The sequence below is a fragment of the Micropterus salmoides genome, unplaced genomic scaffold, assembly GCF_014851395.1.
Source record: "Micropterus salmoides isolate LMB-PRFRI ecotype aquatic unplaced genomic scaffold, ASM1485139v1 Ms_hic_scaffold_7, whole genome shotgun sequence".
Lineage (NCBI taxonomy): Eukaryota > Metazoa > Chordata > Actinopteri > Centrarchiformes > Centrarchidae > Micropterus > Micropterus salmoides.
Window position 1 is genome coordinate 32,639,557 of NW_024044459.1, and position 24,013 is coordinate 32,663,569.

Here is a 24,013-nt window from a genome sequence, read left to right on the forward strand (position 1 = left end):
AAGCAGAACCTAATTATTGCATGTCCTTTATATTGATCTGAAATTGGATAAAAACAAAAGACAATAGACATTTTCTGGCATCAAATGCATGAACAGCTTTACACTCTCTTACATTCTCCAGCTTTCTCCATCAGATAAATTACACAGTGGGTGGGAAACTCTGTGTAAACCCATAATGGTGTAATGACAACATGCACTCTCTCTTTCTGCAGGTAACTTTCACCTGGGGGCATCCTGTGAAGGTTGCAGGACTGCAGGCTGTGGTGGTGGTGGTTGTGGGGGGGTGGGGGGTTGTGTATTGGGGTGTCTAGACAGGCCCATGCTCTGATAGATAATCTCATTAGGCTAGTTTCCCTTGAAGGAGCTGGTTTCTGCATGTGGAGAAAGCCCTGTGTATAGGCAGGCAATTAACAGCCAGTTAGCACCACAAGCCCAAGTCAGCCTTGAATGGGACAGGAGGGGTCTGACAATAAAGACCTGCCACAACAACTCGGCTGTCCCCCCCGCCATCCACATCCAGGCAAAATCCACGGGTGTCATTCATAGGCCTGTCTCCGCCTGTATCATACCCCGTACCACAGACAAAACAAATGCTAAACACTGCATGCATTTGCATAGAGGAACAAAATTAGGTAGATAAATACTCTTGCTTCCACTGACATGAAAATTTGAATTGAGGTGACTTTCACATGTCATTCAACCTCTTTTCTAGCACAGACACATCACTTCCATTTCTCATTGTATTCTCATGTCTGCATGCTGCATACAATGCCTCCTGTGAGCTCAGCTCTCCGACACCCATGCACAAAGGAATTGCAACTGTAACTGTTTGGATAACAGGTTAGATACCAAAACCATATGCAATGTATGACCAAGACTTTTAAAAGCAATGTGTGCGGCATATAAATGACCCCACAATTTTGATGGTAGCACAACACTCAGTAGAATCAGCAGTTAAGTGTGCAAAACGAGATGTTTCCTGCTAAAAAGTCCTCCCTGTGAAAATATTGACTAGCCTCTTTAAGGCTCCTGTTTGTGGTCGATGCAGAATATAAAAATGGTGACATTCAGCTTGTAATGGTGCACTTAAAGATGCAGAGATCTCTGCGCGATCATTGACTCGTGTTTATTGCCCCGATGCAGGACTCTCCCTGCACTCCACCCTCTGTGGAACCTGGTGGCACAACATTGGCCTTGAGGAAGTGCGATGACTTTTCATCCTCCTCATGTGAAACCAACTGTTGTCGAGGAGTTATTAATCACAGGTACAGTGTGGCTCTCCTCACTTAGCACTTAGCCAGCTCCTCTGAGGCCTGCATGGGGATCCCCTTAAGCTGTTTCACAGGGCAGATAGGTCACACAGCTCTTTGAGTGTTTAGGAGCAAGAAGCTGTGCGAAATAAAGGGATTTTGATAAGAAATTGTCTGCAGATCACTTCAACTCTAGCAGCAGAGTGTGTCGGCATTAGAGCGGAGGTGTACATTTCAGCAGCAGCAGTGTCAATCCCATTACGCACTGGATCTGGAGGTGACAGATGTGACTGGTAAAGGCCCCAGAACATGGCCTGGGGACAAAAGTCAGGGACAGAGAGACATGGCATGGAGCTCTGCCTTATGTAACAGCCAGTCTGGGGTGATTTAGACTGGCTGACACATCAGGGAGGTCTTCTGGAGAAGACTGATAGGGACTGCTTACCAAAAACATTTGGTTAAAGGTCCTAAAGACACTGTATGAGTGTAGCTACAAGAGAAAATAATGAGGGACGACAGGAGGAATCAAATCATAGATATCTTCATACCTCCCGCTCAAATTACATGACCATATCTCATGCTTGATTCCAGTCTCTCCTCCCTCCCTCCTGGATCACCTTTGGCAGGGATGTTCCACCTCCCAGGTGTCAGTCTTTGGCCATTTGCTTTAACTGCACAGATCCCCTTGTGCTCAACAGTTAACAGCTGCCAATATACAGCCAAGGCCCGGGGATCAGACGGCTCTCTTGCAGCCCAATAAAGAGCCCCTGGAGTGGACTGACGAGAAATCTCACACCTTTCGCTCACATTAGCCATGCAGCATGCCCTTTTGATGCTTAATTGGCCACTTTGAGGGGTTTGTGTTAGCAGCCCCACGGCTGGAAACAACATGATGTCACCGGAGACTGAACAATCTCACATGGCAGGAGAAATGCCTTCACCTGACAACAGGTCAATTATAACTAGACTTTATCTGCTTTGAGATGCTGTATGTGATTAGAGAGGATTCATAACATCATGTCCAGTTTATGGCACAGCAGAAAACTTTCATCTAAAAAGGTCTGCGTAAAGTGGCACCCAAGCATAGACGGTATTTTTCCTAAACAAGATAACATAACTAATGAGTCAGATTCTATCAGGAGGGATAAAAAAATATCCATTACAATATCCTGTCTGGCGTCCCTGTCCTAACTGCAGAGTAAACGTGATCTCAGATGCAACAACTAGGGGTCGGGCGAGCTCACATTTGGTCCATCACATATGAAAACAAACCTCAAATCTAGCTTGCCTGGTAAAGGGGGCAAATGACAACTTCACAGCACTTCATAAGAAACTCCTGGAAGTTGCTAATGAAGACTAATGACTTCCCTCGTGTCAGAGACTTCACACCAGCGTGAACAAGCCCTTTGACCACAAAGTCAATGTGGTCAGCGGGGTGGTCCGCCAGCCACAGCTCCACTGGAAGCATGGTGGCTGGAAGGAGATACTTTTGAATGTACTTTATTTTTATTTACTTTAGATTTCAAAATGATTTAAAAGCAACATCGATCACACAAATCACTCATTTTTTTTTGGGGGGGGGGGGGGGGGGGGATCCTTAAGGATGGAGGGTGTCGTATGCTGTACGGACTTTAAAGCCCTTTGAGGCAACTTTGAGGCACTGCAATTTTGGGCTGTATAAATAAAATTTACTTGATAATACAACATCTGTCAGTTGGTTTTGAAATTATCTGGAAGGATTTTATACCTGGTTGTTTTAACAGTTGTTTAATCATGACAGAAATTATTAACATAAATATTAGCAGCCATTAGGATATAGGCATCAAACACTGAGTGTGTTACAGATGAAATTTAAAAGGCGTCTTTTCTGCTTAATAGGCCAAACACACGCACAAAATAAACTTGGCTGCCAAGAAATCAGCTATCACTGTTGAAATGTTGTGTGGCCACGACTGCTGACAAAAATGCCTGCCGTGTGTTTTAGTGAGTAACCGTCTCCTTCCTTTTTGCAGAATACTCAGTAAACATGGATGTCCCAGCTCGCCGACAACTCACCTGGTGACTTCTTAGAAAGGAATATAAAACAATCAAAATGAACCTCTTCTAATTTAAACTTCTTTGACAGGAGGTGAAGTTCATATAAAATATATACATTTTATGAGCTGAGGACAAATCATTTTCATTGTCAAACTGTTAGTAAAAGTGGCTTCTCAAAACAGAAAAACAATAAAAGGTACTTTACCTTATTGTTTTTCTTAGAAAGCTCAATGGGTCTGAACTCTGTCGACAGTTTATAGAGACTACAAACAAAACCACCGTCGTATTTGGCCTCCTGTGAATAACATTTTATGCACATCTGGATGGTATTTTAAGTAGCACACAGAACAAATAGGTTTTCTCAAATATATTTTTGGTTTGACATCTATAATGCATTCAGTCGAGACACAGAACAGCTCCCCTCCAGCAGCCTGAGCCGGGGGGGGGGGGGCTAAAGCCTTGAACCCGGTCACGTCTTTAGCCGTGGTACATTCCCAGAAGCTCAGTAGAACAATAGAAAACTTTTTACACACAAAATAATAATGAAATAAAATACAAAACAGTTTGTCTTTTTATGAAGGGTGATTGTTTACAATTATTCATTTGTGTCTTTTTAAAAATTCTTTTTAGACAGCTTTCAAGAAACACTATCAGTAAATATCTTTCTTTTTATAGAAAACAATCTGTAAAAAACATTCTGTTGTCTTCCTCTGAGTTAAGCTAGAATTGTGACAAATTTACCAAAATGGTTTAAATGGAAAGGCATCTGTATTAGAAAGTGTTCTTCAGCATGCATTTCAATTCCACCGAAATCAGGAAAGATCTCGTAAAGCGTTAACGGTGAGTCGCTTCCTGAACTGATTGAAACTGAAGTGACCCTTTCACTCTCACACGTGCACACACTTCCTCCGCTTAATACTCAACCCATTAAAAGCCAAACATATTGAAAAGATATCTGGATTATGAGATGTACAAAAGCTAATTCATAATAACTGAAACCCATTTCCATATTATTCAGATCAGTGCTGGTGACAGGACGCCTTCCTGGTAAGAACTGTTCTTCTTAGCTACAAATGCACACCAAAGAGAAAAGAAAAGAAAAAAAAAAAATATATATATATATATTTTACATGAAATACAGTGAGTACAAAAAAATAGCACAGAGTTAAGTGCTAACGGAAAAACATCCCAAATGTTAAGTGTAAACATTTCCAATCTGCTACAGGTTGTGAGGCTGTTTGGCCCGTTAGCTCCACGAGGCACGAACCTCAATGCAGCCGATTGATCCTTATGTCACCCTTGTGTTCACTGAAATGTGTCATGTGCCTGTGCGACGTGTCTTGCAATTGAAATTCTCATGCCAAAGTAAATGATCAAAGTGGAGGACAGCAGGTACATGCTGCTGAGCATCAGTCCAGACTGAGGCACCTCAGATTGGCGGCTGGTTCTCCAACGATGATTTAGCTGCAGCTTGGAGGTACAGTTAAGGCCAATTTATACTTCTGTGTCGAATCCACTCCCTAGCCTGACGCGTACCTCCCCAAAAATTACTTTTAAGTAATTTAAAAGTAACTGCTGTTCAACATGGATCAGCTCCAACTCCAACATGATTTGCTCAGTTTCAGTCATCGTTGGTTTGTAGCAGCCTACACCAATAACTATTGCAGAGTGACGCAGACACTAACGCACAAGTATAAATGCTCACGTGGTCGGCTACGGCGAAGACTCGACGCAGAAGCATAAATTGGCCTTTAGCATAAATCATGAAGCAAATAAAAAAAGATGCATAAACACGGGACTGGTTGGTGTTAAGGCTGAAAGTCTTTCTTGCCAGATCCAGTGTGCAGTTGGGAGCTGGATAAGCTGATGTGTGATATGCATAAATGGCACATTGCAGACATGCTGTGAGACTAAAGCCATCAAAGTCTGTCATTCACAACGTCACTGCTGACAAGCAGAGCAACACAGTGACATGACAGGCGATGAGAATACGGCATTTCTTCAGTTTGGGAGTGCTTTTTTGTAATGCACATGAGGGAACAATAGCATCAACAAAGACAGCTGCAGTGACATGTACCATTCCTTTAGTTTTTTCTTTTGAGTTCTTGTTTTTTTTTTTTTTAAAGACAGGGGCACACGGTTTGGCAATGTGAGGCCAAGCTGCGACAAATGTCAGTTCAGTCTCAGCGTGCACGCAAGGCCTTCAGGGGCTCAGATGTCCATGTAATCGTCCTCCTCCTCCTCTTCCTCCTCCTCATCCGACTCGCTCTCCAGAGACGACTCCTGGCTAGATGTCTCCTGCACCTCCAGCGCCGGCTGGCTCAGAGTGTCCTTTTTGACTGTGGCCGCAGACTGAGATGACAGGATGACGTTCTGTACAGGAGTAGACAGCAGGGGTCACTGTTGAGTGTTGCATGTATGGTTAAGCACACTCGCACAGACACACTCACAGAAGCACATGTTTAGAGGCAAGATGCATACCTTAAGTCTTTGTTTGGTTTCTTCTGAGATGCTGCCTTTGGGGGAGAGAAGTGTGGGTGTCGGAGGTGTTACTGTGATTTCTGGTGGGAACTTGGCAACAGTGGAGGGGATGAAAAGCTTTGGCATGTTAGGTGGGACACGGGAGCGGATTCGGTTGGGGTCTGGAAGCTTTGACTGCTCACTGCTGGCATACTGCTGCTGGTCTGAGTCAGAAAAACAAGACGACATTCCTAAATATTAGAACAGTTTCAAAGCACATGAAGCCTCACTTTGTAATGGTCGATTATTAATTCAATCCAGGTATCCTGCTGTGACGTTTTGTCACCTCGGATTCAAAAGGTTCTGACCTGGGCAAGGTTGTGCGGTGCTACATGTGGCAGTTTCTTCCTGGAACCAGCCTGCTGCTGACTCTTGTACTTGGGATACAGTGGCGAGTTTCATCTGTTGACAAAGGTGTGACTCCTGCTGTCGGTACGAAAGTCCCTCTGAGTGCTCCTCCCGCTCCTCTGTGGGCAAAAACAACTATACTATCAGCACCGGACCCTCCAAGCCTTTGGCAGTTGTAGAGTACTTCTAATTAACTTCGGATCCCTTGACAACTTTGCTGGTTATGTTAGTTTTTGTGTTATTAGTCATGGAAAACATCAGAATTATCTCTATGCATTTTGTCTGTCAGAACTGATTAACAACAAGAACTTGAGGCTTGATTCCCAGCATTGTTGGCCCACATAAAACAGTATTTACAGAACCATCTGACCTACTTAATGTGACTTTTTGTCCTTAGTGAATCGATATGTGGTGGCTATACATCATGTGTTGATGGAAATGAAACTGATCAAGTAGATGAAAGTGGTTTTATTTGATGCAAAGGGCAGAACAAAATCTGTTGACTTTATTGACCGTACACACTGTGACATAAGACATAACCACTTACTAGGGACTGACTTTTTGTGGCTTAAAAATTAGATTTAGATGTAAAAATATAACATTCTGGACGTTTTGCCAAGTGACCGAAAAGTTTAGTTGCAATTTTCCTTTGAAGTTCCCTTCATTGGACAGTTATCTGAAATGAGCACATGTGAATTAACTGCACCTTTTCCCCCTGCAGCTTAGACCAAAACAAATGAAAACAGAAATGATCTAATACTCAGGCTTCTCCACCAATGTTGCCCAGGTAACTATTACATAATACACAGCGCTGCAGTCTTGCTTGATGCTAACCTCTGTTAGCGTGTGTGTGTGTGCGTGCACATGCGTGACAAATAATGTGAATGCCAAAACTTTTGCATGTGTCTGCAACACATTCAAAGGTCATCCAACTTTAATAACTTGAGGAAATTTGAATAGAGCCACACAAACTGCTAATATGCAGCTACTGGTTACCGACACTCCCAGTAAACTGGATTTATTGATGTAATTGTCTACAAAAATAAAAAATGCTCGTCACATGACATGTAATAGGTGATGATAGGGACAGAGCTCGGTCTGACAGCTCATTTATTAACAAGTCTACACTGTTTTTTTTTGGGGGGGGGGGGGGGGGATTTAAGATAAACCAAAAATGTGATTCTAAAAAGTAACTAAAAACGATTCATAAAGTATTTATTTTTGTATCATTATTCTTCTCATCAGTAATGTTTGCCTTTACATGAATTACAGAATAAGAGGATGGGAAACAAAATGTATAAATGTGTAATATAATAACTCTTTAGTTGTGAATATATTTCTTAAATATGTGCAGGGTAATTCATTGTTTAAATAAGTGTGATAATTCAAGGTACCCCCAGGATTCTCAAAGTTAAATTCAAGACATTTTAAGACCTTTTTAATACCACCTAGGATGAAATGCCAAATTCACTGTTGTATAATGGAAAATTGGTATGAATTTTAAGCCCGAGAAAATGATTATTTACCAAGTTACCTGAATTTTATAAAACATCGAAGATATTTTAACACTATTTTGATGAAATGTTCAATGCTGATATAAATGGGTGGTCTGTGTGTCCTCCCCTAGAAAAGTTTAGAACATTAAACACTTAATTTCCTGCATCCTGGAGACACTTTCTGCACCATGGTAGAACAGTCTTTTATATAAAGTGTCTTTTGTTAACAGAATATAATGCAGTAATCTGCAGCTTGTTTTTTTTAGCTTAAGTTACTTTTTTTAGACAAGCACAGTTGTTTCTTCTTTATTTACATTGCAATGCATTTTTTCTTATTGTGCAAATAAATCTTTCTCAAAGCATTTTTATTTCTTTAACATTTCTTTTTGCAAGCCATTTTTCAGAACATATTTAGCAAATGTTTTAAAAAAGAAAGTGATGGGGACATGTCCCCAGCCTCCCCAGTGTAAATGACACCTATGAAATGAATACAATATTTGTCGCACTAAGAACTCTTAAGAGTTACGATTAGTTACACCTTGGCCAGATAAGGTAATGTATTATAATATGCCAATGTAAATGCCAGTTGCTTCAGTGATTATTCATCCTGTTTTGTTTTTGCATTGAAATATAGATTTATATAGTATTGGCTTGAAAGCATCGGGGATAAGGAGTTGGGGTTTGGTTTGTTTTTTCCTTGTCCCGGTGATCGACACATCAGGGTGATAAGCAGGGTTGGGGAGTAACGGTGTTACGTAATCAGGATACAAACATAAAGTAACTGTATTCCATACAGTCCACAAAATAAAGACGTAATCAGATTACAGATCCATTTTGTAAAAACGAGGATTACTCACTGGGATTACTTTCAGCAGAAAGTTTCCATGAAACAGGAAACCGAGTGCTATTTGCTATTTACGTGCATGTTTCCTGTAAAAACACAAAGCTAGGGAGGGGTTTGTTGCAGATACTGATTGCTGTGTAGCCAGTAGTTAAATGTGGTTATGACCCCAACCCGTCATGCAGACTCTGTGTGGACTGATTCCAGCTCCCAGTGAGTGAAAACGACAGCCGGACCCGGGACCGCACATAGCCTCCGACGGAGGCCAGTCTGACCACTGGGAATGCAGTACGAAGGTGGCTTTCTTGCCGGTTTGTCTCTTATCACCCCGGGGCTGAGTCAACTAATGAGGCCGCGTTCACTTGGGGGCTGCTGATCGCAGTTTCGTTGCTCACTCATCTGTGCTGCTCTCCGCAATCATTCCCCGCCGGGTATTTGCATATTTGGTACTGAAGTAATCCAAAAGTAACTAAAAGTAATCAGTTAACAGCGCCAGAAGCTTTGTTGGCGACGTGAAGTGGTTGTACTTTGGTTGGGTTCAGGCACCAAAAGTACTTTGGGTGTAGTCACAGAATCTGATAGGTCACAGATTTTGGTGTTACAGGTGTACCCTTTAATTTTAGTACAGCACTCGTGTCATTTTCTGGTTGGGCTTTTCTTGGCAAAGAAGACAAAAAATTTGTTTGGTTCTTCAATTTCAAAAGTAGATTTTCATGTAATACAACACTCCTCAGGGTCACACATCTCATAAGCACTGTCAACTTTGCTACCTGCAAGATATCTGCAGATATCAGAGGTAAAATTAAGCAAAGCGTTCGGCGGTTGAAGTAGATTAAGGTAAAGAGAAAGTGGGCAAAAACAGGAGCCATGTGGATGAGAGTCAAATACAATCGCTCTTACTGAACACTTATCTGATAGAAAAGAAATGAAAGCTGCCTCAACAACAAAAGGATTGCCTTCAGTGTCTCCAAATGCGGTTTACTGCCCTCTAATGGCTTCGTACAAAATCAAATGATTAAAAAATTTTAAATGATACAAACATATAAAAACTAGAGAGGAGTTCAAATGAGAAGAATACACTACGAAATACTACATATGTAAGAGGTTTTTTTTTTATTTATTTTTCCATTTCAAGCCAATTAGAATATCAGGGGAATTCAGGCTGACCACCATGGGTGAATGATTTGCATTTTTAGATATGAAATGTGAGATAAACAGCAAATTAATCTGTCAGAATATTCATTATGTGAATCGGCAATGATTATGCCAAACCCCTCCAGAAGCTCATGTAGGCAGAAAAAGAGTCACAATCTGGAGGGCACTGATTTCTAAAACTCTCGTTGGGGGACTGACAAAACCCAAAAGGCAAAATATAACCAGGCCAGAGTCTGCTGTTATGTAACAGATCTGTGGAAGTACACAGGCGCCCCCTGCTGGTCACATGGACTAAAGAACTTTAGGGTCTTTTACAAACTTGACACTGGCACTCGACTACACCTGCATTTTTACTAATTTCAAACAAAACCTTCTTCTCTCAAATCTTTCTAGCATCAGAAGCACAATAAGATGTGTCCTCACATTAAAGCAAAAACCCTAAACAACGATATAGAGAGCGATGTGTTGGAGGAGGAGGCCACTGTACCTGTGTGTGGCAGGAAGGCCATGGCCGCAGCAGGGTGGCTAGCTGCTCTCCTGTGCTGTGGCTGATCGTGGAAGCCCGAGGCTTGAGGTCTGGACAGCTTGCTCAGGGGCTCGTACACCGATTTGGTTTGGCTGTCCGGGGTAGACAGGGGATGGCAGGAGGTGTGGCTGAGCAGGACAGGTGTAGGCAGGGAGGCGGGGAAGAAGATGTCTCTGTGCTCCTTGGTGTACTTGGGTGTGGTCGGGGCATCGCCTGCAGACTGTTGGAGACAGAAGAGCAGAGGTCGTTAGGAGCTGTGACTGACCTTGAGGATCCATCTGCAGCGATAACTCTCCTCTGCTCAGGTAGATTCCTGAGAACTGTACATCTTCCCTGGAGACAGAGTCGATACCGCTGCACTTTTCAAACAACGCACATCAGCAATGAAATCCATTACAGAGTTGCGATGTTGTCCCCCAGGGACTCAGAGGCTTACGTGTGTGCCGGACTCTGTGCTGGGTGCTGGCGAGGAGCACAGCTCTACACTACATCCCTCTGAGCTACTTTCCTGTGTGTCCTTTTGAGGACCACTTACAAACACAAGAGCTGCACAAACAACCTGTGACAACAGCCGCCCTGCTCTCACAGCCGCTGTCATGGCAACACAGAGGAGCACAGTTAAAAGAAATGAATACACCTTCTCTAGTTTTCAATTTAAAATGGAGGGAAGTTGGATGAAAACTAGCCTTTATAAGCCTGTAAATCCAGCTCTTTAGTCTTATATATGAACTGTGGCAATTTTTAACAAGCTGAAGAAACAATGAATTTTATATCCAGCGGAGGACCACATAGAATTTTACTGCATTATTTATGCAGCTATGTAAAAAAAGTAATTATGACTTCATAATTTGATACAGAGGGGTGACTATTAAACGTACTACAGTTTGTCAAGATATCAAAAGCCTAGAGGCAACATTACACTGTCATGGCGAGCAGCCTCTGACAGATACAGTATGATAACAGAAAATAATTGAGCAATATCAGAGCTTTCGGGCTCTCTGCTGGGACCTGAAGTCAAATTGTGCTCTGAATCAGAGCTGTACCTGATGAAGGTCCCTAGGGAATTCACACAGTACAGCACAAGCAAATAAAACAGAGTAGTCTTCCAAAAGCATAGACAGCAACAGCTCCTTCAGCTCAACACAGAGAGCCACAGCAGCTTCAAGCATGCCAGCTTTGATGATTCATATCTCATGAATTAAACATCGCCAACAAAGACACTAACAAGTCAGCTGGACCGTGCATATTATAAAAACACTGTACCTGAAAAAAATTGCAGCACACAGCATGCATTCGGTCTGTAGGCTCCTCCACTGCTGGCTGTGTGGAAAGAGTGGGCTGCTGGCAGCCAAACTGAGGTCCCTCAATGTGAATTGAAAGATTGTTCTTTGCAATTATCAGGATTGGGCATTAAATCAGATTAGAGGGGCTGTAGATGTCATGTACAGGTTCGGTCATCTTTCCAACACAATTGAAAGACCAGCCGACTGAACATTTTAATTAATTTGCCTGCCCAAATGGGACTGACACAGGCGCGCGCCTTTGTGAAGAATACACCGGGTGAGACTGGAGTGTTTTAATGAAGTACCTCCATCGCGTCTTGAGGTAGAGGAGAGTAAAAACCAAAAGGATTATGAAATTATATCAGATTTTGAGTGACAGCAACAAAGAGCACAGGTAATTAAACCTCGACATGCTTTTTCTCCTGATATGGCATCAAACTGAGAGAGAAAACAATGCACAGAGCACAACACGGCCAGTTTTCTGGTTCTGCACTATACGGACAGCTCTGCACTTGTGGGGGCTTGAAGGAATGTGTGAATCTGTGAGAAGCAGGCAAGAATCCTTCATATCCTCGAGCTGAGAACTCCAAGGTGCCTACTCACATTTCCCACCACATACAAGAGCAACCAACTGCAATCCACGACACGAGTTGGTGGGCACAATAATTGCACATAAACAGCAGTTAGATCACACTGCAGAACAAGCTACTATGCAAAAGCACCTTAACCCATCATGGGAAAATGAGAACACAAGCCACCACATGCAGGCTAATCATAAGATAATATCTAACAAGTCAACAATAACGACATGTTTACCTGGAAGTTACTACAGCAAACATGTTTACCTGACAGCAGTGTGTCTAGTTAAGTCTCCACATATGAAGTTTTAACTATTACTCACAAATTAGTATTAATATTTTGGGGTGGTGATGAGACAGTGGATAAGACACATGCCTTTGGTGTGAGAGACCTGGGTTCACCAATGTGTCCCTGAGCACGACACTTAACCCCTAGTTGCTCCAGAGATGTGCAACCTCTGACATACTTACTTAGCAATTGTGAGTCGCTTTGGATAAAAGCGTCAGCTAAATGAATAAATTTAAATGTAAATTTAAACTTTTCAGTTTGCAGGTGACTGCAAAATATTTCTTTACATAAAAGGTAAAGCATAACTGCATGGAAGTGGACTACAATTTAACTTGAAATAATATGTGACACACCCATTTTAAAACATTTGGTGCAGACATGAAGTGCATGAAGATATTCTGGAGATTTATTCATGTAAATATACAAACTGGAAACTACCCACACTGCTGTTTCGGTAAAAGTCCAACCAGGTTTTTACACATTTTCCAAATGTGGTTCGTTACTCAGTGCCTCATCTGCATCATCATCTCTACGTCGTGTGCTTATGCGTGAAAATCAGACAAACGAATGCCCAGACAAAACGAAACAAAGACAACAAAAAGAATCATGCAGAAACTAAGATGATAGGATCAGTGAACTAAGAAAACAGAGATTTATCTGCCCACAGCTACTTCTCATGAGCCTGAGGTTTGGGGAACATCACCGTGACAACAGGATGTGGGCACAGAGACCCGTGTTGATTGTGTGGGCAGGAGGAGGGATGAGAGGAAGGGGGAGTCACCGACACAGGATGAGGCAGAGCAACTAATGACTCGATGAGGAATATGAGAACCAAAGACAAAGCCAAGTTAATAGTTGGTTAGATTTACTACAATTAGACATACTTATTGAATGTATTTAGATACTTCTGTCATCTCCCTTTGTAAATCATATGCATTTGCCTGTGCAAATATGCAACACGCATTCCAATACTCAGCTGAAAGTGAGGCTGAAGGGACAACAGGGAGCATTCACACCACGCTTTGTGCTATATTTAGTACTGGCTGGGTGGAGAAGGATAAATAGAAGGAACATGCAGCATCTGTAGTAAAATGTGCTAAGATGATAAGTAACTCCCATAAATTCCCATTTAATCATAAGTTTAGCACATTTTACTAAAGACACTAAAGCATGTTATTTACCTACATGTAACACTAAGACAAAACAGCTATCCTTAAACATGCCATTATAAGCTACATAGCAGACAAGTAAAATTACATTTAACTGGCAGATAGGGGGGCGTGTACAACACCAGGACACCTAAAAGAGATCATTTTAGCTTAGGACAAGCTTGCCATGCTAGAAACCAGACTTTAAATCTTGAGTATGTCAGTTCAGTGCCATGATGGTTGCAGCTTATCAGAAATGATCTGCCCGGTTAAAGTTTTACCTGATGTAATCAAAAACCTCATGTTGTTATAATATCATGACTGGATATTTCTTTTGTCATTAGTTTAAAGGCAATATAAAACATTGTTCATAAATTCACTAAAATACTGGTGCTGTATCATAAACTTGTTTTAAGTAAAGCCTTAAATCTTTGAAGCTATACATTACGTGAGGGGAAAGTATTTGGTATCAACTTTGATAAAACAGGGATAGACAGGATGTACATTTAGCTCTCTGTATAAATGTAAACAACAGTATGAGCTACGATGCACAGGGGAGAGAAAGTATAGAGGTAGCAGAAAGATGGCAGATGAGCATGCTGAGTTGAACTGTTCATACCTGTCTTTGGGCGGAAGTGGCCAACTGTATCTGGCAGAACTTCACAGCTTGGTCCAGAGCTACATCCTCATCAACCTGAAAACAGGAGACCAGGCAGAACAAAGACATTAGGACAGAGCAACATATCTTCTTATGCTCATGGTTATATTGCACCTGTGTCAAATCTTTTCACACATCTTTTATTTAGAAAAAAAACTTCTTCATGCAACACTGGAGCAGTTGGTATATCACTGCAAATTTATCCCATAGAGACTCACAAAATCTGTCTATATGCTGACGATGTAATTTTATTTCTTACAGACCAAGCCCAATTTCTAATAAAGTTACAAGGTCTTCTGAACAATTATAGCATAGTATCCGGCAAAAACTATGAAAAGAGTGAAATATTCCCTCAAACTGAATGAGATCTGGGCAAGTCACACTCATTTAAGTGGGCTCCAAAAGGGTTTACATACAGTATTTGGGTATCCAGGTGGATAGCAACTTGAAGTACTAATTTAAAACTAACTACTATGCTACTGTGCAGATTCAAAAAATAGAGTGAATGACCTAAAAAAGGTAGACAGAACTACTTCTAACCTTGTTTGATAGAGTCAGCTGCATAAAGATAGAGAAATTATCCTGGGACCACAAGATGAGTGGGCTCTGACTCCCTAAATTTAAAATGTTACTATTGCACAGCACAAATGAGATTTCTGTCATTGTTGTTTAAATTTTCCTCTGCACCCTCTTGGAGACAAATTGAATTACAGGACCTTGATGAAGAGGTGGGAAGGGATTTTATTTATAAATGGAGACCAAAAACCCACATATTGTCCACCTGGTTAGATTATAGTATGGGGGAAATAACATTCTGGGAGTGAGGAATGATGTGTCACCGAAAACACCTCCATGGAAAAAACAAACTCACAACAATGCCCTCTGATAAAATGTTTTGAGCTTTGGCATGATAAAAGGATAAGATAAGCACAGTTACAGTAATGACATCCTCATGTCCTTTGAACAGCTAAAAGAGAAATGTGATTCATCCAACTAACACAACTGAGAGCCTTCCTGAAAAAAAAAGTTTGGGTGAACAAATGATATTCACTGATCTGATAAAGACAAAGGAGGTGCTTCACAGAAACAAAAAGGTTAAAGGCAATTTATTATACATTAACATACACTGATTAAGAAAGAGGTGGGAATCTTACTTGGGCATTACTATAGATAAGGACCTATGATCTGATCTATGTCAGAACAGCATGTCTGGCCACTGTAAATGTCTGATGTCTAAAATTAAGGATAGCACATTATATTTCACCCCCTCACCTTTGTTTCAACAACTACCATCAGCTTTGTGTCAACTCCTGAATTAACTTGGAAGTTGGATATTCTCTATGTCAAAATGGACATTAGAAACTAAATGCCCTTAGAAAAATCATGCATGTCCTAAAAAAACAAATCTATATTTTTAAGAACTTGTCCTGGTACAATGGTTGAGGTATCTCAGTAACAAATATGTCATGACATGAGAATTGTGGGATTTGTTTTTTTTACTCGTTATTTATTTACTGTCATTTCCCCCCACCTCCTTGGATTCTGTTATCTGTGTATTGTAATATTGAGTTTTTAGTGGGAATAAGTTGTACTGTTCTTTAAAATAAAATATTCAAAAAAATATATAATAATAAAACGTGTTAATTACTCACTATGTCTCCACACTAATGCCAAAGCAACAACACATTCCTCTGATTCTGTATCAGAGCCAGCAGGATTTCTTCTGAGCTTCTGCCTCTGATCATAGCACCAGCATAAAGAAAGGCCACGTTAAGGCCCAGCACAGCTAGTGTATGTGTGGGAGTTGGCGAGCTCAGCTACAGCCCAACATCGTACACTTAGCAGTAATCTTGTTCACACAGCTGTTATGTTCCCTCAAGCAGCCTGTTGTATGCAACAGTTCAGGGACCCCCTGAGGGAGGGATTTTTACTGCAGCCTCATTCTAGTTTTCAAATGATGCCAATTGTTAAATGGACTGAGTCAAGCTTCAGTGCATCGCAGAGGACAGCCCTCTGCTTTCAATTCATGCCTGGCTCACCGCAACCTTCCTTGTCAAATCATATACAGTTGCCAGTGGTAATTCATCAATAGCACATCACGATTACTATTAGAATGAGGCAAATGTCAACGAGACATTTCTATCACATCAACAAATCCATTCTCTTTATGTGACTGGACATACTGCATTCTTAAGAGTTAAGAGTAGGCTGAAAGAAAGAAAAATATCTGACTGAAATATGCAGAATAACAAAAACAAACCATGAAAAAGATGCAAGGTGTAGATCTAAACTACTCTGTACGTGCAGCTGTGCAATGCACAGACCATCAAACCACAAAGTTTCTGCAGTTTGTGCCAGTTGGTGCACAGTCAAAGATGCTTCTGGAAAATGTCCAGGCAAATTAATTGCATAACTCATTTTGTGACGGGAAACATGTCGTGGCTGGCTCTGGATACTCTCTCGTGTGTGTGTGAGTGTATGAAAAAAAATTCTCTTTGCTGTCTATTAAAAAGCACAGGAAAACATCTTAGCTGCAACCTACAACAAAAGCTGCAGGAGCTGGCCTATGTCCTCTGATTTCTCCTCTCTCCTTTTCAGCTGTCCCTCGCCTACTGAACCTCCCACTCCAGTTACAGCTCTCTGGCATTACACAGCCAATGACATGGCAACTTCTGTAGGGTCAACATTGATCTTCAGCTCAATATGGCTGTATAAGCAGAAGTGGGCTGTTCTGCAACTACATCATCACTGCCATAGAAAGTGCTGAAGTTCAACAACGCAGGTACATTGATCTGGAGATACACAAAGAAACGTTTTGATTCTTCTTTGACTTACTATGCAGGAGAAGGCTAACAATGATTTACAAAATTTCACATAACAAGCATAGTTATACAGAGGCAGCCCTTTTCTCTGCTTCTGCCGTGAACTACAGGCAGTCTTAAATGATTATACATAAACTCTGTGAAGGCCCTATGCCACTTCACATTTTTACTTCACTTCACCAGTCCTTCAGCCATTACATACAAGTCTTTCATCGTTCAGTGGTCCTTGTATGGGAGCAGAAACGGGCTGACGAAGAAACAAGAAAATGATTCTGCGCTTGTTCAAAATGCAACCTCAACAACAAAATCTTCAAATTTTGGGAACGCAGTGATGAGATGCATAAATTTGACACGTTTTATTGGAAAACGAAAATGACCAATCCACCCCCACTTTAAAAAAAAATCCCAATTCATCTTAAAAATACCCCTTAGAGCTACATTTAGAGTCATCAACCTGTTTCAGGAGTAAGAACAGAAAGACCAAAGTGACAGAGGAGGAATTTCGGTTACTGAGAGTGAAAGCACAACCGCATTTTATGAGCTTTTGCAGTGTTTGCAAACTGAAAGAGGGGAAAGTCCCTTTTCTACAGTGAGTGTTACTAATTCAGTTAGAAGAGGGGTTTCCCAAGCTCAGTTTATTTTAGGAGGGCTCATTTGAAGTATGCATGACGTTGCAAAACAAAACAAATAATTAAAGCATCACATATAAACTCGCAACACTAATGTTATGTGCGTGCACAGCAGATGCATCTGGTGTGGTACATCCTGAAGAGGTTTACCTGTTTTATGAGCATGTATGTCTCTGACATGATCTTCTCAATGCGTCCCAGGTCGTAGGTCATGACTTTCTGGCCTTGCTGCCACACCCTGTAGGCATCAAGCAGTAAGGTTTTTCCAGACTCCACATCCTCGAGAAGCTTCCTTTTCCTGTTTGGCCGTCGTAGCGAACCCTGATCAGTCCCACTGGCTGCCACAGTGACCTTAGGTGCTGAGGCTTGGAGCTGCTGCTGCCTGGAACTGATACTAAGCTCCTCTAGAGACAGCTCTGGTGTCCGGCTGCTGTCAGTCACTTTCTCCACGGCACTCAGGGAGGTCTCAGCCTCTGTTTGGTTGCCCTGAGAATCTGTGGTAGTAGAGGGCCTCCTCCAGTTGCCAGTGTCCAGCTCCATGGGTTCCTCTGGCCCTGCTTTGTGCCCCTCACTCCCAGCAGTCTCCACTTTCCCAGGGTAGCTCTCCTGAACCTTACTCCCTTTATCTATGGATGGCGGTGGTGGGGTGAGTTGTGCCTGGGAGGCTTCCCTGGGCCCTGGGTCGAGGGCACATGCCCCCTCTGTGAGCCCAGGCTTCTTAGGGAGTGCATGTTTGCTGTCCTCTGAACTGGGCCTGTTGGATGTGTCCGTTGTGGTCATCTCCCCCATGGAGGGCGCAGATGCTTTGTGAAGCTGCTCAGACACCTGAAAGAGAACAGAACCTGTCAAAATATGAAGTGGGTGCATGCCAGACGTCTAAAACACTGAGCGGCTCTCAGCTCTGTGTGTGTGTGTGTGTGTGTGTGCTTCCTTACCCTTGTGAGACTGTTCAGATTGTCCTCCAGGACTTTTACAGTAAGGAAAAATGCTCTCTTGGCCAAAACCTGGCGATCAACATCCCGTAAATACTTCCTTCATGGAAGAGAAAGACACGAGGGGAGAAATGTCATGGAACAAATACATCACACATACAAGCAACAGCAGTATCATAAGAAGTCAGTCCTTACTTTCCCTGGTCAGGGGTTCTTTGCAGCATGAAAGAGGCTTTCAGCAGAGTGTCGTGATCCTTAAGCTGAGACAGCACCTCCAGCAAGAGGACAATGGATCGGTTCATATGAGATGCAAAACTTCCTGGGCGATCAATCTCATCTACTGGAATACGCCAGATGCCCTGGAGGGAAAAAAAAGAAGCAAAATCTAGAGTTATCTGGACAATAAACAAAATTATTATATTTTCAAGAGACTGCTACGTGGCATAGACACACTTTTTGGTGTGGTCTAGACCTTTAGTACAGCAGGAAGCAGCTTTCAAAAGAGGGTTCAGCTACAAAACATTTCAAAAGGAGGCAAAAGTTGTATCACATCTGACTAGACCATAAGTCAACATGCTAATTTGAGAAATTCTCAAAGTATTATGTTTATATAACTGCTCCCTGCTGCTACGCCAGATTGAAAACGGCCTATGAGTGTATGACACAGAAACAATTAACAGGGAGACATGGAAAAACTGAAAGGAAAGTAAGTAGAGGAGAAAGCAAGATACAATAGTGCCCTAATGAGGGGATGGAAAGGCTGCAGGAGAGATCTTGCGGACTGGCTGGCCTTGTAGGAGGTGGGCAGGGATGGATGGGGAGCCTTCTCTCTGGGCACACATGATAGGCAGCCTCATTAGTGCTCAGCTCTGTCCAAGCAATGCAACAGACCAGCAGACTGGCTGCCAACAAAGACAGTGGCCCTTTGCAGAAAGCGTTATGAGGTGTTTTTTGATGGACAAGTCCACCTTTTCAGCGAGCACATGTCCTCTCAGCAGGTGAAGCGAAGCCAGGTTCTGCACTCCGAAGCCACTGATGCGAGTGCAGATGGCGGCCTAGGCTGTGTGCAGTCATGAAGCACATGGCACAGAGTACAGCTTCTGGCTTCAGAAAATGTGCGCGAGACAAAACAAAGATGACCATATCAGGATGGAACAAAACAAATGAGATGGCTCCATCAGCTGCTGAAGGCACAGGGGAGCGTGGCGCTCCTCCTCACAGACAGCTCCACATTGTCAGATGGCATTTTCAAAGCCACTGGAGAGGCACAAAGCAGGAAAGAGAGGCAAAATAACCTATCAATATCACATTCCCGAGGAAAGACTTACAGCCTGCTCTAAGGCTGTACCGTATGTCCTTTTGTTTCTTTTAAACATTCAAAGCTTCTATTGAGGTTTTTGAATGAAGCTTCAAATGTCTGTTGTCATATTTTATGACGTCATCACCAAAAAAAAAACAAAAAAAACCCCTAATTTTAAATAAAGCGATCCATCAGAATAAATTACTTAGTTAATCAACTTTCTTCAAGTTCAGTTCAACGTTGTTGTTGGAAATGTTTGGATCACGAGTTAGAAACAACCCTACGAAGCCACCACTGGAATCTAATTCTGTAAACAGTATGACATTAATAATATTAGTGTAACCTAATCTTGATTAAGAACGTCAATGTTGATATTACGAATGAAGCTTTAAACTATTCAGTACTGCCCACTGAGAAAGTGTCATCTCTTGCCTCTTGTGTTTAAGCCTTCCTTTGAAAAATCCTTAATCATTTTTATTTCACAGTTGCTATTTCATTTTATTTACAGGCATCTGTTAAGATTTAGGAATAAATCTCAAAAGACCATATTGTTCAGTATTTATTTCAATTATGATATTATAGGATCCAATTGAAATGATCCCAATCCAGATCTAATGGTCAACAAAACACACTGAGGAAACCAGGGTATGGCCTGTGTGAAAATGAGAAGATTTATTATTATATGATGCAATCTGGCAGGGCTTGGAAAGGTTTTAACCTTTCAATGCACAGATTACCAAAAGCCTACAACAAGACTGGGGCAAGTATGATGAGGGGGGTGGGCTTCGCTCACTTAGAAAAACATCTCTAATGGAGGAGAGTTGTTCTTCATCAGAACACCATCCAACCATAGCAAATCTGTTTAGGGAAAGCAGAGCCATGGCTTTACACAGATTATGCTGTAGCACAACAACTAAAGCAGATTTGTAAGACTTTAACTGCAGGGGTTTTTCCTTTTTTTTGGCGAGAGAAAATATGACCACTGCTTGATATCAGCAGCAACAGCTTTGGCACAGATGTGGCCAATACGTCACGCAATGTTTTTTTTATCTGACAGAGATTAAGATGCATAGCATACAAGGGATGAACAATGGATAAATACATTACAAGAAAGTCCTTTTCCACAGATGGAATCTGATCATTCCTCAGGGTTTCTTTGTTTGGTTGTAGATGAGGAAAAAAACTAGACAGTGGACGCGTCACATAACGTAATCCTACTTAGTCACTTATTCATGCATTACAAACAGCAACATAAAATGAGTACTGTTCCAGCATAATAAAAATTACGTCCTTTGCCTAAGCAAAATGAAATGCTGACTCTCTGCCTATAACATGACCCATAATAAAAACTTATTAACTGCAGGGAAGTTGCACAGTGTTAATGTGTCTTGTAGTAACAAGCAGTCACTAGTGAAGCTTAGTGGTAACAATTTCGCTGTTTTGCCAGCCAACTACAACTTTAGATTGTATGATTTTTTTTTTAAACAATCGAATAAGGCTGATAACCTGCAAATGCTATCAGCATTTGGCAGGTGGGTGGTGTAATCTTCCATCATTTTACATTCTTCTCTACATTATCTACATCTGACCTGCAGGAGCGTTACTTCAAGGCATTTTCTTTTGCAGTTCTGTATCACTGGTTTAAAAGCAGCACATTGTAAGAACAAACTCTCACAGAATGACACATGAGCTCCACATGAAAATTAACACAAGCACGATTTTGTAAAAGTCAGAGGGAAAGGGAGAACGCGACTCACCATCACCAAAGAAAGCTACTCCACGGTGCCTGTGTTAGTATTCTTTTGGACAGTTTCCTGCTGGCGGTAGCAGCACCAGCAGCTCTGGCAGCGCCTCCACCCTGAAAGAGGCTCACGCTCTGAGAGCATGGGGTGGGCTGCATTTGGGTGCTAGGGCAGCGAGAGTGGCAGGAGAGGAGAGGAGGGAAGCACAGCTGCACACGGCAGAACAGGAACTGAAGAAGAGGAGAATGGCAGCTACCTTGGCAAGAGGAGAAACAGCTCTGGTGTCAGGGCCTATGAGCTCAGTATGCCACTGACAGACAAGCTGACTCGTTCCTCTCCTGCTTTCAAACCCTGCCATCTCAAAACAAAAACACCCACGCACTCTATCTCCGCTCTCCCCTGACCCCAGCCTGCTGGAGTTCTGTCCCCCCTCCTCCCTTCCTTTCTCTCGCACTATACACTGCGTACAGCCAATCCTCATAGGTCTTTGCCAGCCAATCGGAAGCAAGCGGAGAAACTCCCGCCCATTAGTGCACACCCACACAATACACACACACAAACAGAGGAGTGAGGGAGACAGAGTAATGAGGAAACAGAACGAGCGCAACAGAGAGAGCAGATGAGTAGAGCGAATAAGAGCCAGGGGGAGGGGTAGAGCGTGGTCACCCTGAAGACGGAGCAACAGGAAAAGAACAAGAAAACGTAAACTGACTGAAAAATGAACTCAGTGCTACCACATCAATGTAGTGGGAGGCATCAAGAACCACACACACCAATAGTGAATAAGAGCAATAACAACAAAAAAAGCTTGAGTGAAAAAAGGACAGGTTTGTGTAAGTAAAGCCCTCATTAACCACAGAAAACCCCATCTGAAGAACAGTGCTGCCTGAACAGATAAGATTATGTTATACACACACACACACACACACACACACACACACACCTCAACCCTCACCTTCGTCCTTTCCTCTCTTTCAATTCTGGTCGGGTCTCTCCAGCTGGCCACCATAAACATACTAAGCAAACACACCTTGTTTTTCCTGCTTCCTCTTGTGTGAGTGAGAAAAAAAAAAGCTGAAAAATATCAAGCAATTGAAAACACACTGGCCAAGCCAGACTTAACCCTGCACACATGCAAATCAAAATATCAACTTCTACAAAATGTATTCATTTGGCAAACACTCCTCCCCCTAAGAAACGAAAAAAAAAAAGTTTTCCTGAGTGGAGCTCCACCTACAGAACATTGCACAGCTGAACACACAAACGTCCTCACAGCCTACATCAAACGGAGGCAAGCAATGCAAGTGTTCCTCAGAAGACCATCCTCACCTAATATAACAAGACACGGGGGTCTACCTATAAGCAAAGTTACATTCAAGCAGTCAAATCAAACATGAATGCTCTTTCTGAAAAAGACAGTATCACTTCAAAACATGTTCTCTGTAAAGTTACAAGATCAGGATGGATGGATGGTTTTTTTTGTTTGTTTTTTTTATGTAGCAACAAGGACAGCCATTTTCTCTGGAGCTTCGTAGAGAGCAAATGTGTGAGTGGGTGGAAGAATATGTAAGCAACAGTGTGTGTGTGTCGTGTCGGGGTAGGGGGAGGAGGGAGGAGGTAACACCGTGCCCGAGTGAACACACAGGGACTCCTCACGATCACACAGTAGTGCTGAGCAGCCACAGGGCTTGGCATTACAGCAGCATTATAACGAAAATCATTAGATTCAGCCTTGATATTCTGCTTCAAGGGCTGTATAATTGTTTTAAAATGAGGACATTATTATTACACAAGGAGATTGCAATATGTAATAGGTTGCAAGGTCTGTGTTACATCAGAATAACTGTAATTTAAGACAAAGATACAGCCCTAACATAGCCAAGCCATTTCTCAAAAAGCAGATTTATTTACTAAATTATAGAAAGCTTTATTACAAGCAGCCAAAATGAAGTTGTAAGTAGAGTGGCAATTGACTGCACAATGGGTCATAAACATACTATCCAACATTTAAAACAGCCATGAAGTAGCAAAGCAGAACAGTTCAGAGTCACAATGTCCACAGTAAGAGGAGGAAACGCTGTCTCAGTATCACAATACAAATGTCAGTGTATCAATAGCCCTATTTGCTCTGGACTTAATCTGCATCATCTTAAATGAACAACAACTCCATAACTATTAGTAATTTATTATTGATTTCAAAAGTGGGCTGGCCCTCCTATAAAGAACTCATGCTGACAACCACACCAATAAATTATGCAACACAACCTCATCTGGATCATTTCTAAACAGCAGTATATAGGTTACTTTATGCAGGCCGCAGTTAATGTAACTCAGCCAAAACATGGAGGAAAAGTAGGCCATCATGACCTACATTAGGGAACTCCATATTCACACACGGGCTCATTGAGGTGCGTACTGAGAGTCGAGGTACCATATGTTTGATGTGATCAACACTCTGT

The 24,013-nt window shown here is 42.0% G+C and overlaps 1 protein-coding gene across 4 annotated transcripts in view; it reads right to left on the reverse strand.

Moving 5' to 3' along the window:
* Nucleotides 1-3,639: 3,639 nt before the first annotated feature.
* The window catches only part of cabin1 (calcineurin binding protein 1), a 40,013-nt gene continuing 19,639 nt past the window's right edge, over nucleotides 3,640-24,013 (reverse strand). For all 4 annotated transcript variants that reach the window (XM_038704664.1, XM_038704662.1, XM_038704665.1 and 1 more), the window contains 8 exons: nucleotides 18,708-18,871; nucleotides 18,516-18,612; nucleotides 17,731-18,405; nucleotides 14,091-14,165; nucleotides 10,135-10,393; nucleotides 6,116-6,274; nucleotides 5,769-5,971; nucleotides 3,640-5,660 (listed from right to left, as the gene is read on the reverse strand). In XM_038704664.1, the coding sequence (XP_038560592.1) occupies nucleotides 5,499-5,660; nucleotides 5,769-5,971; nucleotides 6,116-6,274; nucleotides 10,135-10,393; nucleotides 14,091-14,165; nucleotides 17,731-18,405; nucleotides 18,516-18,612; nucleotides 18,708-18,871 (1,794 nt within the window). In that variant the 3' untranslated portion in view covers nucleotides 3,640-5,498. The remainder of the gene's footprint in view (nucleotides 5,661-5,768; nucleotides 5,972-6,115; nucleotides 6,275-10,134; nucleotides 10,394-14,090; nucleotides 14,166-17,730; nucleotides 18,406-18,515; nucleotides 18,613-18,707; nucleotides 18,872-24,013) is intronic.